This window comes from Chelonoidis abingdonii, chromosome 21 (assembly GCF_003597395.2).
Source record: "Chelonoidis abingdonii isolate Lonesome George chromosome 21, CheloAbing_2.0, whole genome shotgun sequence".
Taxonomy (NCBI): Eukaryota; Metazoa; Chordata; order Testudines; family Testudinidae; genus Chelonoidis; species Chelonoidis abingdonii.
Window position 1 is genome coordinate 12,323,671 of NC_133789.1, and position 15,917 is coordinate 12,339,587.

General features: G+C 50.5%; 1 protein-coding gene across 2 annotated transcripts in view; it reads right to left on the bottom strand.

Moving 5' to 3' along the window:
- The window catches only part of SMARCD2 (SWI/SNF related BAF chromatin remodeling complex subunit D2), a 30,163-nt gene extending 14,557 nt beyond the window's left edge, over window positions 1-15,606 (bottom strand). Inside the window, exons 1-2 of one of the 2 annotated variants that reach the window (XM_032785272.2) lie at window positions 15,511-15,606; window positions 59-243 (exon numbers count right to left, since the gene is read on the bottom strand). In XM_032785272.2, coding sequence (XP_032641163.1) covers window positions 59-234 — 176 coding nt within the window. In that variant the 5' untranslated portion in view covers window positions 235-243; window positions 15,511-15,606. Of the gene's footprint in view, window positions 1-58; window positions 244-14,742; window positions 15,485-15,510 lie in introns of those variants that run through there. The other variant, XM_032785273.2, reaches the window with a different exon arrangement.
- Window positions 15,607-15,917: the final 311 nt, after the last annotated feature.

Here is a 15,917-nt window from a genome sequence, read left to right on the forward strand (position 1 = left end):
ACTTGGGCTCGCCCCATCCCGAGGTCAGATACATTGTCACCAGCACAGACACCCTTACCCTCGCCTTTGGCTTGCCAGAGGGGGCTGCGCCTGCGGAGCAAGCAGGCGTTTTCTAAAGGGATCCATGATCGACTGTGGCATTCCTGGTCGCATCGGAGAGGCTGCTCCATAGGGGGGTCCTGAAGGGGATCCCACCTGCAATCCTGCCATGGGCATCCGGGTCCCTGGTGGCATCCCAGGACGCTAGCAGGAGAGAAGGAGACACAGTTACCTTGGCAAGCCTCCTCCTGGGCTCTAACAGGCTCCCTAGAAGGGCCTTTTACCCACCCGGCCCAGGAGTCTGTGCACCCGCTGCTTGCAGCACAGACTGGAACGTGCAGATGCTGGGAGCAGGTACCGAAGAGCCAACTAAACCCCACCCCACACGCTCACGGGGGAGGGCAACGGCGCAGAGCAGCGGCACAGGCAGAAAGTGACGGTGGAGGGGCACCTGCAGAAGTTGAGGGCCCATGGACACTCGGGTTTGACATGGAGATACTTGGCTGTTAATCGACGCCTAAGGCTAGACTGGAGCCACTGCGAACATCTGGGGTTTCCCCTAGGCTGAGCACAGAGCACTGTCCCCTGCCGAGTGTGGCAGGGCGGAGGTGTGGGGGGCAGGGCTGGGAGTACAGAGCACAGGCAATCCAGGAGCTGCAGCATGGGAGGGCGGCACAGAGCAGAGTCAGGCACGGAGCGGGAGTGGGGGGGGCACGGCTTTGAGGCACAGAGCCCTCACCGAGTTGAAGCATGGGGGGCCCAGAGAGATGCCGCTGTGCTCCCTCATCTCAGCATGTGACATCACCTGCTGAGCTGCAGTGTGGAGGGAGGGGCCACGCTGGCTGAGCTGGGGGGGGGGGAGAGCGAGGTCACAAAGTGCCATCATGGGTTGAGCTGCAGCTTTTGCTACTCTAGAAAATACAAGCAGGAAAGTGGAACAGAAAATGCAGAAGTGCAAGCCGCAGGGAGCGCCCCCCCCCAACGGACTTGTCAGTCCACGGGAAACCCCCTTTGGGGGTCTAGGCAGGTTTCATCACAGGCCTGGCCGCTTTCACTTCCCTCTGGCTCAGCACAGAAGGAGGCTCCCTGCTCTGGAGCAGGCCCTCCCTGCAGTAACGCTGATTCCCTACCACCAGGGGATGTGCATCCCAAGACCCACATCACACTCAGCAGCTACTGGTGGGAGGTTCTGGCTCCAGAGTGGCCTGTGCCTGCCTGAGTGCTGCGGTGCCTTGACCCAGGGCACACATTGGCCTCTTAAAAGCACAACAATGGCCTTCACACGACTCTGTTTATTAGTGTCACATGCCAAGCGGTGGTGTGCGTGGCTCAGGGTGGGTCCTCTCTCCTGACAGCCCCGGTACCATCATGATGGGGTTGTGCCACGGAAAATCCAGCTCCCTAACGGCCCATTGGCCCACTTACATGTACCTTTAGACAGACGGTATCTCACTGGGTGACAAAGGCTGCACGGGGGCCGGGGGGGTTGTGTGACATTAAATGACCCCTGACGACACCTCAGGAGGTATGAGCTTGACCCTGTGACCTCTGGCCTCATCTCGCGATCCCCCCGGGGATCCAGCAGCGCATTCCTTGGAGGTTGTAAGCCCCACAACTTCACGCCTCAACCCTCCTCTCCACGATCCACTTCCACACAGAGCCAGGCCCAGACAGGTACGATCCAGGGCACCCAGAGCAAAACGGAGCAATGCATGCTGGGACCCGCAGTCTCTGCCACAGCACTGCTGCGCTGAACACAAGGCTGCAATTGACCTCATGTTACCTACATTAAGTGCAGCACTTGGGTGCTTGACAAACTGCCAGGATAGCTGCTGGCTCGCCAACTGCCTCAGGGCTTCCTAGTCTGCTTGGTCTGCTTTCCGAGATATCAAGAATGGGCTCCCTAATGCCAAGGAGGTTGTGTGGTTGGGAAAGTCACCAAGACAGCAGGACAACATTTCATTGCTACCAGTAGCTCCAGAACATGCCGAGACAGCCCCCTCTGTTTCCCGGCTGCTTTCGCTTGGGCCCTGCATGTGACGGAGGGCGTTGGAGAGCACGGAAGAAAAACAGACTGAGCCATTGTGTGGCAAGCGCTCTCTCCGAGGGAGAAGAGCTCGGGGACCTGACTGAACGTACGAGTCATGTAAGGGTGAAGCAGCAGTGCTGCCCAGGGGCTCAACGGGAGCAGCTGTCGGCCCTGATGCACAAGGCACCTGGCACACACTGCCACCAAACACAAAACCTGAATAGGGATTTCTGCTCAACCTGCTGCAAATGCAATGAAACGCTGCAATAAAACAGAGAGGGACCCGTTTGGCTGGGCTGCGTGTACTCTGGAGTGACCATGGGGTGCACATCACGGCCAGGTTTTGCACAGCTCCACATGGCATTTTAGGTGAAGTTAATGAGCTTGTCTGCATATAGCCATAACGTCAGCTTGAAGTCGGGTGATGTAGCAAGCATTGGAGAGCCCTAGTTACTAACGCCTTCTCCAGAACAAGCCTCCTACACACGCTGCCTGAAGGGGCGAGACACTACTCCTGGTGCGCCTAGAATCAGTTCAGTCTCCAGGGCTCACACAGGTGTTGACCACTCAGCTGAGTTCACCAATTAGCATAAACCCTGGGTTTGGACTGGGGGAACTGGAAATGAGTCCGACCAAACTCATCTTCTAGAGAAGCCAAAGAGCCATTAAACAGGCACAATTTCTACTGCCTGCTCAGCTGGGCTGGATGCAAACTGGTGAGCTGCAAGTAAAAGGTTCTGACAGCTGCTAGATATGCTCTGAGGCCTCCAATTTCTCAACAAGTGCCAACTTCACAGGACGTCCTATAAAAATATTTTAAAAGTCCACATTTAAACACATTAAGGTTGCAAAGTCAGGCACCCAAAGTTAGCAAGTGCCACGTTTCAGGCTGCCCAGGCAATCTTAATTCAATCCACATGTAATTACAGACTTGTCGCAATGCATAATGCCCTACACGGGCTGTCAGCACACTGGAACCCAGGACCTTCAGATCCACAGAACAGACCTGCTCCACTTGAGCTACAGGAGCAACTAGTAGCAGAAGTAGGCTGTTACCCAACACGCCATTACTGTTTCACAAATAGTTGTATAATCTACCGGCAAACTGTCATGTTGTCCTCTTGGGGCTGGTCCACAGAAGAGTATCAGAATTCCCAGGTTATATTAATGGCTCTAGAGTAGAGCAGGGCACAGGGTTACAGACAGGTTAGACAAGCACATAAAGGAAGTCACCTTGGGCAATCTTTCAGTTACCCCCACTGTGAAGCATGAGGAATGCCAGTTGCCTAGATTCTAACATTTAACCTCAACAATTCCACCTGTCACTGAAAACACAGAACAGAATGAATTCTAAGGGGCAATGCTCGTGTAGAACTCGTGCAAAACTAATTCATTTTGCTTCCGATTTCCTTTGCTGGCACCACCCAGCAAGCTGAACAATATTCCCAAACGGAGAGCAATCACTGCTACACACCAGCTAGTTCCCTCCACCCACAGCTGCCCATGTGGCTGCCCCTACACAGGAGACAGCGTCACATGGCACCTACTCAACAGGACATGAGGATGAAGTAGACCAATTGGCTAATGAGAATTTCAAACAGCAACTAGATTGTTAAATGAACTGCTTATCATTTAACCTGGTAAATAAAATGAAGCTGTTCTGGGGACATTTATGGGCCTTGTTTGGTGGGCCCACTCCTCGCGCATTCCCTCCCAGCACCGTTGCCACTTTCCCTCTCTGCTCCCGCCCCATATTTCTTATTTTCTCTTCCCCCATTTTTCCTCTCTTGCCCTGCTAGCTTCCTCTCTTTCCCCCAACTTGCTTAAAGGATAGATTCTGCACAGGATGGAGAGCAGCTAGCCGTTGATGGCTCTGCAGAGCTGGCCACATGTACTCTTGTGACTGAGGTGGTGCTGTGGGGGGGTGGGGGGTGGAAGAGAAGCTTGAGTCAGTGGCCCCATCTTAAAGCACATCTCTGCTCTGATAAGCAACACCGTAAAGATGGCATCATCAACAGATACACACACAAGCCCCCCACCGCGTGCGCTGAAATCAGATCTGCTGGCTTTAGTGACACAAATCAGTTTTACTGCTTTTTACTCCGGATGGCCCTATACAGTCAGCACAGGCAGGAATCTATTCCTTCTTGGACATCACCACAAAATGTTACCCTCGTTCCCGTCAGTTCCACTTGCACAAGCCCAGCCGCCCCCAAGCTCTCTCAGTTCCTTCTTGCCGGCCAGCAAGGATGCATAGGGGTAGGAAGGCAAGCCGTGGAATGGAAATGTGCAACACAACTTGAAGAACAACAGTTACAAAAGGTTAGTAACCGTTTTTTTCTTTCCGAGTGATTGCACATGTGCATTCCTCTTTCGGTGACTCATAAGCCATAAAGTGGGAGAAGGGATCGGAGTTCATATACGCACAGACTGGAGTACAACTCGTCCAAATTTAGCATTGTCTCTGGAATACTGAGTAATGGCATAAAGGGATGTGAAGGTGTGAACTGAAGACCAGCCGCTGCTCTACGAATGTCCTGATTAGGGACTTGCACAAGGAATGTCATTGTGGCTGCCTGTGATCTTGTGGGACGTGCTATCAGTCTCCCTGGCAGTGAAATGCCTGTCAGGTCATAAACATGAGTGCAGGAAGTTCCAAGATGAAATTCTTTGCAAAGGGAGCGAGACACCCTTCACTCTGTCCGCTATGACCACAGGTAGTTGGGCTGACAAACAAAACTGTTTAGTCCTGTCTACGTAGAAAGCCAACGCTCTTCTGACGCCAGAGCTGGGCCAACATTGCTCCCCTCTATTGGCCTGCGGTTCTGGGTAAAACATAGGTAAGTAAACTGACAGGTTAATATGAAAATTAGATACCATTCTAGAGCGACATCTCGGAGGAGGGTGCAGGTACACTTGTCCTTCAAAAAGATCATATAAGGCAGTTCGGCCCCCTCCTGGCTGCAGAGGTAGCTACCCAGAAAGCCTTCTGGCGGGGGCTGCAGGATACAATCCCAAAGACTTCAGCTTGGTCCTAGAGCCCCTCAAACCGTGGAGCTTAGTCTCAGTTTGCTGCAAAAACGGCAACGCGCCGTCCAAGGGCAGGTGCCGTAAAGTCTGTCGAACCTCTTGGGAAAGCCCCGTGGCCAAGAGCTCCCATGTGCAGCCACCGCAGAAGCCGTGGACCTAGCCGCCAAGTCTGCTGCATCCAGCGCAGCCTACAGAAAAGATCTCGCTACAGATTTCCCCTCATCAGCTGAGGAGAACTTCCACCTACCGGCCTCCAGCATCGCGCGTCTTAACTTTAAAAAGAAATCCCACCCGTTAAAATCATACTGGCCCAAAAGCATTTGCTGGTTGGCAATCCTGAGCTGCAACCCCCCCGCCCCCCACTAAAATAAACTTTTCTGCCGAACAGATCTAGTTTGTGTGTGTTTTTTGATTTATGGGTCTCCCCTTGCTGCTCACACCACCAGACAGCCCAGAGGGGTGGATGAGGTATTCAAATCCCTGCGAAGGCATGTAGTATTTACATCTGACCCTTCTTGAGGTAGGGGGAAGGGACAAAGGGGTCTGTCAGAGAGCCTTAACAAGGTCCCTAATTGTCTCGTTAATAGGTAAAGCCACACAACGGCCCAGCTGAGGTCAAAATGTCAACAAGGTGACGAGGATACTGGCATTGGGCTCAAGAACAGGTGGTGCCTGGTGAGCAGGTGTCCCCTACCTCACTGAGGACACAGAACAGGAAGTCTCACGTACGACCTAGAAACTGGTGGGAAACCATAGGGGTTCCAAAAAGGCCATTGGTCTGGTGGTAGGTGCCAGAGACCTCCTGGCCAAGCCCTCAGTGGTCCTCCTGCTGAAGGTAGTGCCTCAATGGTGAGTGACGAGAGCAGCTCTGAGGCTGGGAGACACAGGAGCCAACCTCTGATTCAGAGGACAATGACTCTCCCTCTGCTGACCAAGGAGGGGTTGCTCCCAAAAGGTGCCAAAGACCAACACCCAGTACAGCCAATATTGCAGGATTCCCCTTGGATGGTACCTACGGACATGCAATTTGAGATAACAGAGGCTGACACAGCACTAAGTAATGCACCAATGTTGCTGGTACCAAGAGCATTGTCTCCTGCACCACTGGAAATACCAGCAACAAAAGGCTCAGCAGATCTCTTGCTGCTGCAGATGCACCCGGCATGGTCAGTACCGAGATGGTCTTGGGACAGCACGGTGACGCAGATGTAGCAGGCACTCCCTCAACTCTAGACTCAACAGCACCTGCATTGGTGCCAGAGTCAATGCTTGCCAGCTTTGGCAGTGCCAGAGAAGAGGAGTGCTTAGCTTTAGGCTGCACTCTACTCTTATTCCCAGGCCTAGATGACATTGGTGCCAGCAACCTTCCCCTCTCCATGGCCTGCTTAGAGGTTTTATGCCTCTTCCTAGGCACTGGGGAGCATGAGCAGTGCAAGGACTCAGGCAACTGGGAGGCATCTGACTGAGGCCAAGGCACTCGGTGCTCAGTTTGACCTACTGGGCTCTGACAGAGGTCTTAGCATGAGCAAAAACTTTAGCCTGGCTTGTCTGTCTTTCCTTGTCTGAGGCTTAAAGTCTTTGCATATCTGGCAATGATCGTTAATATGAGCTTCTCCTAAACACTTCAGGCAGCCTGAGCGTGGGTCACTTACGGGCACCAGCCTATCCCGAGAGACATGGGGCCTGAAGCCGGTGACTGAGGCATCCGTTGGTACAGGGTAATGGAAAAAACCCTAAGTCCGGCCAATAACGAAAACGTACACTATTAACTAAGTACTAACACTATAAATCTAGAAAACTCTCTACAATTAATTTACAACGAACATGTAGAGCACTCGCTAAGGCAAGCCAAGCAATTCCAAGAACCAGCACCGGCAGTAAGAAGGAACTGAGGGAGCTCGGGGGCGGCTGAGCCCATTATGCTGACATGCAGCACCTGAGAGCAGTTAAACCAGAGGAGAAGTTTCCAGCGACTGTGTGCAGGGCCCATGCTCACCAAGAATGGAATGGACAGACATGTGCAATCACTCGAAAGAATCTTCATTGTGGTGAAACAAAAGGGGAATGCCCAGCTTAACTTTCAGGCTTATCAACAGCAAGGAAATTCACACAGGACAACTATTTCGATGCAGCCCTAAAGCTGACTGGTGTAGTTTAGGCTGGTAACTTTTCTGGCACAAGCCTATGACAAGCTTGACCAAGTGAGAGCATGTCGCCAACGGCCATGGCCTGGCCAAGTCTCTGCCAGCCAGGGTGCAGTGGCTCTTCAGTCACGAGTGGCACCAGCGCTACAAGCACATGCCTGGGGCAGCAAGTCGTGGGGGGCGCTCTGCCGGTCGCCGCTAGGGCGGCAGGCAGGGTGCCTTCGGCGGCTTGCCTGCGGAGGGTCCACTGGTCCCACGGCTTCAGCGGACCCTCTGTGCTTGGGGCGGCAAAATGTCTCGAGACGCCCATGTCTTCAGTATCTCCAACTCCTAATCTCATCACTTGCTATGCCTCTCACATACACACGCTAAAGCAGTGGTTCTCAACCAGGGTCTGGGGCCACCTGGGGATCTGCAAAGCATGGCTGGTATTAGACTCGCTAGGGCCCAGGGCAGAAAGCCAAAGACCCATCACACAGGACTGCAGCCCAGGGCCCCAACCCTGCCACATGCGGCTGAAGCCTGAGCAACTTAGCTTTGCAGGGCTCCCTGTGGCGTGGGGCCCTGGGCAATTGCCCTGCCTGCTACCCCCTAACAATGGTCCTGGCTTTAAGATACAGAAAAAACATCGTCGTGGCACAGCTGGGCCTGGAGTTTTTAACAACATTTTGGCAGGGGCCTCAGAAAGAAAAAAGTTGAGAACCCTGCTCTAAAGTAACCAACTCCTGACTGTCATTCTTGGGACGTGTCCACCTCATTCACTGTGCTATTTTATTTGGTCAGATTTCTGAAGCCTGGGCAGGAAAAGGAGCTCTCTTTGGGGAGTCAGCTCAGAGGGTGTGTCTGAAAGCTTGCCATGAGTGATAACATGCTGTATGAAGATTTCTTGAAGCTCACCTGGCATGGGAAAGCCTGCAGAGACCAGGCTGCTCCAGTGGGGAGAAGAGAGGCCTCATGTTTGTAAGGGAAGTGTCAGCACCATGACAAATGGATCTTTGATGCTTGACTTCAGCATCATCTCCACTAGCGCTTGAGCAGTCTTCACCCACAGCTCAGATTTAGCCCTCTGGCCAGGCAGCACACCACAGACCTGGATTCAATCCCTTGCAAGAGAGGAACTAGAAAGGTGGAATCACACAAGTAGAGTCCCCATCTCCTGGTTTATCACAGCTGCTTAGAGAATCCTCTCAAGGACAGAGCAAAGCCCCTACTGGTTTGAGTTCTACCAGTAGTTTCCATGGTGCTGGCTTGTGTGTGTTACAGCCAGCGAGTCCCAGCTCTTAGCACATAACGCCCATCCTGACTGGGGTCTACAAGGGTCTCCAGTCTTTACAGGCCTCAGTGACCCTGCCACCTAGAACTCCTCACATTACTCCAGCTGATGGGCTAAGCTAAGGACAAAGCTCTGAAGTTACATTTCAAGGAAGATGTTGGACAATGTCCAGAATTCCCAAGAGAATGAGTGGAGCCATTTGGAAGTGGGATAGAAAACTTTTGCTTCTATTCCCTCCCGAAGCTGAAAGCATGGACGGAGCAGTCTACAGTGGAGTGGTTCATTCCAGATCAATGCAAAGGGCTCTTGCACTTTGGGAGCCCTGCTTGGCATCAGCTTCCCTCAGAAGTAACATGAGTTTGGAATGTTTCCTGATGAACATTTGCCTGCATGACAGAAACCTACATGCCTGCCAAGGGCTCCTCACGAGAAGGAGGCAGGCCAGGAATTGGAGACGCTGCAGTAGGGAACCAAAGGGGAGAACTAACTTCAGTGCTCGGTCAGCAGAGAGACGCCAAGCCAGATAGTCTGAGGCCCTGTCTACACTACACTGTTTTGTTGACACACTGCAATGCTCCTCCCGCCAATGTAACTCCCCTGCTATGCGGAGGCTCAGGGTTTATGTTGATGCTGTTGGCTGTCATTCTTGTCGGGCAGCTAGACCCCAGCTGGGAACAGGGAGGTGAGGGTGGGCAGCCTGCCAGGAGCCCAGGAGCCTGTGGTGCAGCCAGGCTCCTGGCAGGGAGCTGCCAGTGGAGCTGAGAGACCAGGCTCTCTGCTCCCTATGCTGCCCTTCTCAGCTCAGTGAAAGTGCTCCTGGTGAGGACGTGCGCCACCGACCCAAGGTGGGTAGAGTGGACATGCACCACCACATGCGATGGCTGTAAGTTGACCTAAGACAGGTCAACTTATCTTTGTGGTGCAGATATAGCCTGAGTCACACGCTGTTTAAAGAAAGAAACAGAGTGATTCAGAAAGTAACCGGAAGAGACAGTCTTTAATTCTCTGTTCCTCTTTGTCCCAATGTAATGGCTCTTCTCTACAACTTAACACCAAGGAGCAACACCCCTTTCAGTGCCAAGGACTAAGGAAAGGATGATCCAAAAGACCTCATCTGTCTCATGAAAACCAGGAGTGGTGCCACTAGGATGTAGTATCAAGTTCCCCGCAAAGAGCACGTGCACAGGCAGGCAGTGGATATGCTTGAAAGTTGTAGAAAATCAACTGTGACTGAAACAGACCGGTTGCTGCCACAGGGACAGGTCCATGGTACGCCTGGTGCAAACCAGAATATGGTCCTTGCTTCGGTTTGCATTTCAGGGTCCTACAGGCCATAGTTACTGTCACTATTCATCAGTTCCCAAACCTGAATCCAGTGTAGCCTTTAAGAACAAAGAGCAAAGGGGCTTTCCTGACATGCCAGAAGTGTGTGATCCAACTTCGTACACACTGACATTTATGGAGAGAGCCACATGTATTCTTGCTCGGGCTTTGGAAGCAAGGCCTGGATGGATGCCCAGTGAAGGCAATTCCTGCATGTTCCTCCAGAATCCCCATAAGCCAAAACAGCAATGTTTACCATTCTGACATGCAAAACAAACCCTGTTCAAACAGGATTTCAGCTCAGCTGTCAGCTGATGCGAGGGATCTCTTGGATTTTGAAGCTACATTATCCATTCTGCAGAAGGGCCCAACTCCCACGTGGCATTTTAAGTCTATGGCTGTTTCACTTCCCCTCGACTCAGTTCGCCAGTCTGTAGAACAGGGATAATACCTGCCCCACAGGGACATCAGGAAGCTCAGTTTGTTTAAGGGCATTGAAATCTTCAAACAGAAGGGATCAGAGGAAGGCAATATTAAGATGTTGCCTGGTGTCCTGGAAATCCCAGTACAGACTTCTTACACAGCTATAGTCCCGCTAGGGGAGAAGACTGCTGCAGGGTCAGGACTTGCATGACTGGAGATTAGTCGTATTTTATTACAACAGGAACTCCAGAAGTCGGGCTATTCCTACGCTAAAATCTGAAGACAGGAGGGTAGTGAATAAAGGGGACTGGGAACAAAGCAATGGCCAGAACCATGCAGCAGAAAATTTAGTCACGTGCTGGCAGTGCTGCAAGCACCAGCTGTTACATTTGGGTCCAGACAGATTTGCTTGCGAAGCCACAGATGTTACAGGTCGGAGGATTCTGCCTTCAACTCAATCCGGGCATGAAGCAACACTTGTGCCAGAACCCACAACGGCAGTTTTACTGCTCGCTGCTACTGCAAGGTCTCAGGGTGAGAATGGAAGAGATCGAGGGAAGGGAGAGAAAAAAGTCAGTTTATGCTGCACATCAGAGTCCATTTAATATGAGTAAAAAAATAATTTCTGACATTGTCTCCCCAACGCACTGTACAAATGGTGCACAAGTTATAACCTGAGACTTCTGCACCTGCCATTGAAACACAGTAAGCTAGAAACATGCCATCCTTCATGCAAAACATCACAGAGGACTACAGACTCACCTACTTTATGGTCTCAGACAGGCAGAAGGAAGAGAAACTGAGACGGCACAGTAAAAAGTAAATGCAAGAGCGAAAATATCACAAGCAAATCTGAGAAAGGGGACAGGAAGGAGACAGCAAAGGGGCAGAGAAAAGTTACTGGAATTTAATCTATCAGAGAGGTCGCTGCGTTAGTCTGTATCCACAAAAACAAGGCAGAATCTGGTGGCACCTTAAAGACTAAACAGATTTATTTGAGCATAAGCTTTCGTGGGTAAAACACCCACTTCTTCAGATTTTTGTGGAATTTAATCTGTAGCCCAAGCACTATGGCAAAATGTAATAAGGAGAAAGGAGTACAATTCTCATCAAAAAGAGAGTGCTGAGAAGACTAGCTTTCTACTCTACAGGCCACAGTTAGCAGCAGCATGAGAAGCAGCACTACGGTCCCACAGGAAGCTCAAAAGGGAAATAGATCACTGAACTGGCCCCCTAAAAGGCTGCCCTGGTAAGGACTGCCCTCTCCAGACCCTGGCTAAGGAAAGGAAGGCTACCGAAAAGAGGAGTATCTGCAGAAAGGGTGGGGGCACTTCTCAAGAGAGGCAGCAGAAAAAGAACTGATGATGGATGGAGTGGAAGCCTCAGACAGCAGGTTTCACAGAGATTTTACATCTAGATTAACTCCAGTCTCACCACCTCAGGTGCTTTCCTCTTGGGGGCAAAGTGCTGGGTATGACTCAACTGTTGCCTCTCCCTCCTCAAAAGAGAAAGCAGATGATTTAAGCGACGATACAGAATTTAACTCAGATGTATAATCTCTTGGATGAAACTTGCCCTCTAAAACCACCGCCGTTCGGGCAAGGAAGGGTTACACGCCAGCGTAACAGCACATCCATGTAGCTGTTTTTAAAGGACAGATAGTCCCTTGCTCAGCTAGAACCCTAGTCCAGGTCATTCACTCTCATCTTGACTCCTAGCAACCCTGATCCCTTCTCAGAGTCATTCAAAATGCTGCTGTTGCTGAAATCTTCTTGGCCTGGCACTTTGTCCATGACACCCCACTTCGAGTCCCTCCACTGGATCTGACTTCTACACCACAAACAAGTGACCTGGTGCAGATTCATATAAAAAACTCCTGTGAAATATATATATAGCTGACTTAGATAACTATGTATTCCTATAACCGATACTCCCTTCACTGTGGGTTACACCCATTAAATCGCATACCAGTGAGACTGCAAGTGCTCTGGGGCAGGGACTGCCTCACTGAGTATATAGCAAAATGGGGCCGCTGTGTGCTACTGCAATATAAAAAAACTCCTCTTATTTCAAACAGCCTCTAAACATCTTGGAAGGAAGATCTTTCTCATTCAGCAAATACTGATCAAACCATTTCTAATGGAACATGTAGTTTTCTGGTCTACTATTTCTATTCTGGCACAACATCAGTACCCGAGATAGTTAATTTATAGGGCAGAGCCACCAGGGGCAACAAAGAGTACAACCGTTTTGTAGAGGTCCTACATAAACGAACCGAAAGCAGCTCTTTCTTCACCAGAATGTAACCATTTTAAAATGGTCAGACAGCTTAGGCCCAACATTAGATCTGTGCCCTTGCATATGAAGGATGATTTTGACTGAATTAAACCATCACCTAATTTGCATTAAAGAGTACAAATGACACTTGGGTCCCTATGTGATCAAGATGGAACATTTCAGCCTGGGACTCAGCCTCTAATGGCGGCACTTCCACCGTCGAGGTGAAAAGCACAGCAGAAATACTGCAATTAAATTCCTCACTGGTTCCTCAGACCACACCACTCCCTTATTCAAATTCCTTCGAGAGCTTCCCTTGCCAGCTGCAACAAGCTCAGGCCTCACCTCCTCGCTATCAAGACTGCCCATCTCCAGACTTGGCTTTTTTCTGCTCACCAGTTGTCTTCACTCTAGCCAAGCGTCCCCTTTTGTAGCCAGTTTCCTGTCTGACTCCTTCTAGGCTTTGGACAGAATTCTCATGATCAAACCGTCCCCAGCACCACTGCTCAAACCCTTCCCTCAAAACCCCTTCTGCTAAGCCCTTCAGCAGTGATCTCTGCCAGGGCCCTGCCCTACCTCAAACTCCTCTGCACACCCATGTGTCAGAATTAGCTGGCAGGCTCTTGGGAGGCACCGACCCGGTCTCCTCATTCTGCACTGTGCCAAGCACCTTGGCAAAGCTTGAATAATCGGCCATTTTCTGATCCTCTTACTCAACCCCGCTTTGTTGTCTAAACTCGACTGCTGGGCGCCATGCAGAGGACCAGAGTTTGGCTATTCTGGGAGTACCAGTAACTAAATACCAGGTTAGAAGACTCTGGTGCTACTAACACATGGGGGATTACCAGAGACAAAAACCCCCGACACCGAGACGAGCCACTTGCTTAAACTCCCTACTCGAGCTGTTAATGAAACAGCCAAGTAATATACAAGGATGTAGAAGGATTAATGTATCATGTTAATAATCCACCAATTAAAGAGCCCTTGAGTATTCCCTAGCATAGACCCATTACTCTGTCCCTCAGACCCTGAACTGTGGCGTAAGTCCCCAACTAAACCAAAGCACCCCAGGTCCGAATCTGTGTCCATAGGGCTACACCAGCATTCTCCAGATGCACAGGACAGACGGTAGCAGCTCTGCAAGGCATGCACCCTCCTCTGATCCAATGCTGTGAGGCTCCAGTGAGGAGCAGTCATGAAAGCGAAGGGCTGATAGTACTGGCTACAGTCAGACAGCATGCAGACAAGTATGTAGTCACTATTAATGCATCCCAACTGTGACCCACAGCACCCCTTGTTACCCCAGACCTAAATCTCAACAAACCTTTGTCAACATACCTCTATCCTGCCCTATGGCACCTTCCACAAATTTAAGATGTGGGTCTTTATTGATTAGTTTAATGACACCATCTTAGCATCTCCACATACTCTACACCAGATAGACAGAACAGACAGAAGTTGTACAGTATGTGAAGATGCTAGGATTGGAGCACTGCGGATGATACTGTTGAATGGAAAGCGCATGACACAGCATATTAGCGTGGTCAAGGGTTGGGACCCTAGTGGGTTAATGCTCAGAGTTTTGTATATTACCTTGATTTGAGATTTCCTCGCTTTTTGGTGTTTAAGGGAATAACTTGAACAGCCTTAACTATATGTTCATGATGTTTTCAACAGGGAAATTTCCTAGGCTGGGGGATGAGTTGTTTTTTAATTCGTGGATATAAATGGGGGTGGGCTGGTGACCTGGAGGTGGAGACTAGCAGAGGAGTGGAAGATGAGCTAGTTGGAGACTGTAGAACCAATCAGGTCTCCTCCATTTAAACCCTGGCACAGAGCTTTACCCAACCTTCCAGCCTGCTCAGAGCGAATCACACCAGCATGCAGGAGCCTAGCAGCATGACCAGCTTTGCACGCTGAGGGCAGAGAGTCCGAGTGTCAGTTATAATATTACACTCCTCACAAAGAACACTAGACAGCACACACAATTGTTTCACTGACTCCCAAACTTCCCTAGCTCTGCTCGCTGGCCAGCTCCACTCCAGACACCAGTGTCCATTCCCTGCTTCTGATACTAAGCAGGAAACTTCTCCTTCCCCTTCCATTCTTTTCCACTATCTGTCCAACTTCCTTCAGGTAAACTAAATCTAAAACTTGGGCATAGCTGTTACACCTGCAAAGCATGCGCATAAATGTTGACTTACATGAGAGCTCTGCAAAAGGGGAAATGGAAAACAGGGGAACTGGAGAAGCATCAGTAAAAAACACCATCCTCGCCTGAGGTTGTTCATACTTAGCTGTCTTCAGAATGGTTTGGTTTTCACACAAACAGAATGACCGTCACACAAACCCCAAGTGAATCTCAGGGCTGCTCCTGACAGAGTCACGTGCAGCAGTTCCTGTTGGCTGTTTACAACCGACCCAGACCACCATCCTATGCTGCTGACACAGAGAGCGTTTGCACAGCAACCCCACAAGTGAGTCAGCGTTCGTGTTCTAACACCATTTTTCATGGACTTTAAAAGCCACGGAGAACCAGGGAAAAGAAGGCGTAAACAGAGGCTGCATAGGGGGCAAATCTGAAACAGCACCTGGACAAAGTTTCTTTAACACACTGATCACACGCTAGAAAATTTCAATGGAATAAAATCCTCAGTTGACAATACAGAGCCTGCGATATCACCCTGCACTGTGACCGCTGCCATCCTAAGGAGGAGATGTTAATCCGAGAGCCAAGTCTGGTATGTGTTAGAGATTCCATAGCACTTTTTGGAAACTGTATGGGGAAGAAGAGTCTTGTACTAAAACACAGGGAAGAGAGTCCGGATTCTGTTCCCAGCTCTCCGACTGACTCGTCATCCAACCTTAGCCAAGCAATTCAGGCCAACATTTTCTAAAGCAGGTTCTAACATTCAAAGCTGCATGCAGAGGGGCTGCTTGCTGGCCTACTGCACGTCCATGATCCAACTCACCACCTCAGAAGAAGTGAAGCAGCAAGTGGGCTGCCAAGCTGCCAAATCAAGCCCACAAGTGTTACCTCCTCTCAGCACCTGGGAAAGCAGGAAGGGCTGTTTGATGCAATTGGGTTTATTTTGGGGGGGGAGGGGAGGGGAGGGTTGGGGGAGAGAAGGAGAGAGATGTTGGCTGAATTCTAGCACATTCCTATTGAGTACTACAGCTACCCACAGATATGCATACATTCCCCTACAAGACCCAAGAAAAGCAACCCCATTCTTGCCCCACCCCTCTGCCAACAGGCTTTATCACCTCCACAGAACAGCCTCAGTGCATACGTCTACACTGCAGCTGGAAGTGTGCCTCCCAGCCCAGGTACATAGATATGGGCTAGAAGTATCAGTGTGGATGCTGCACCAGAGGC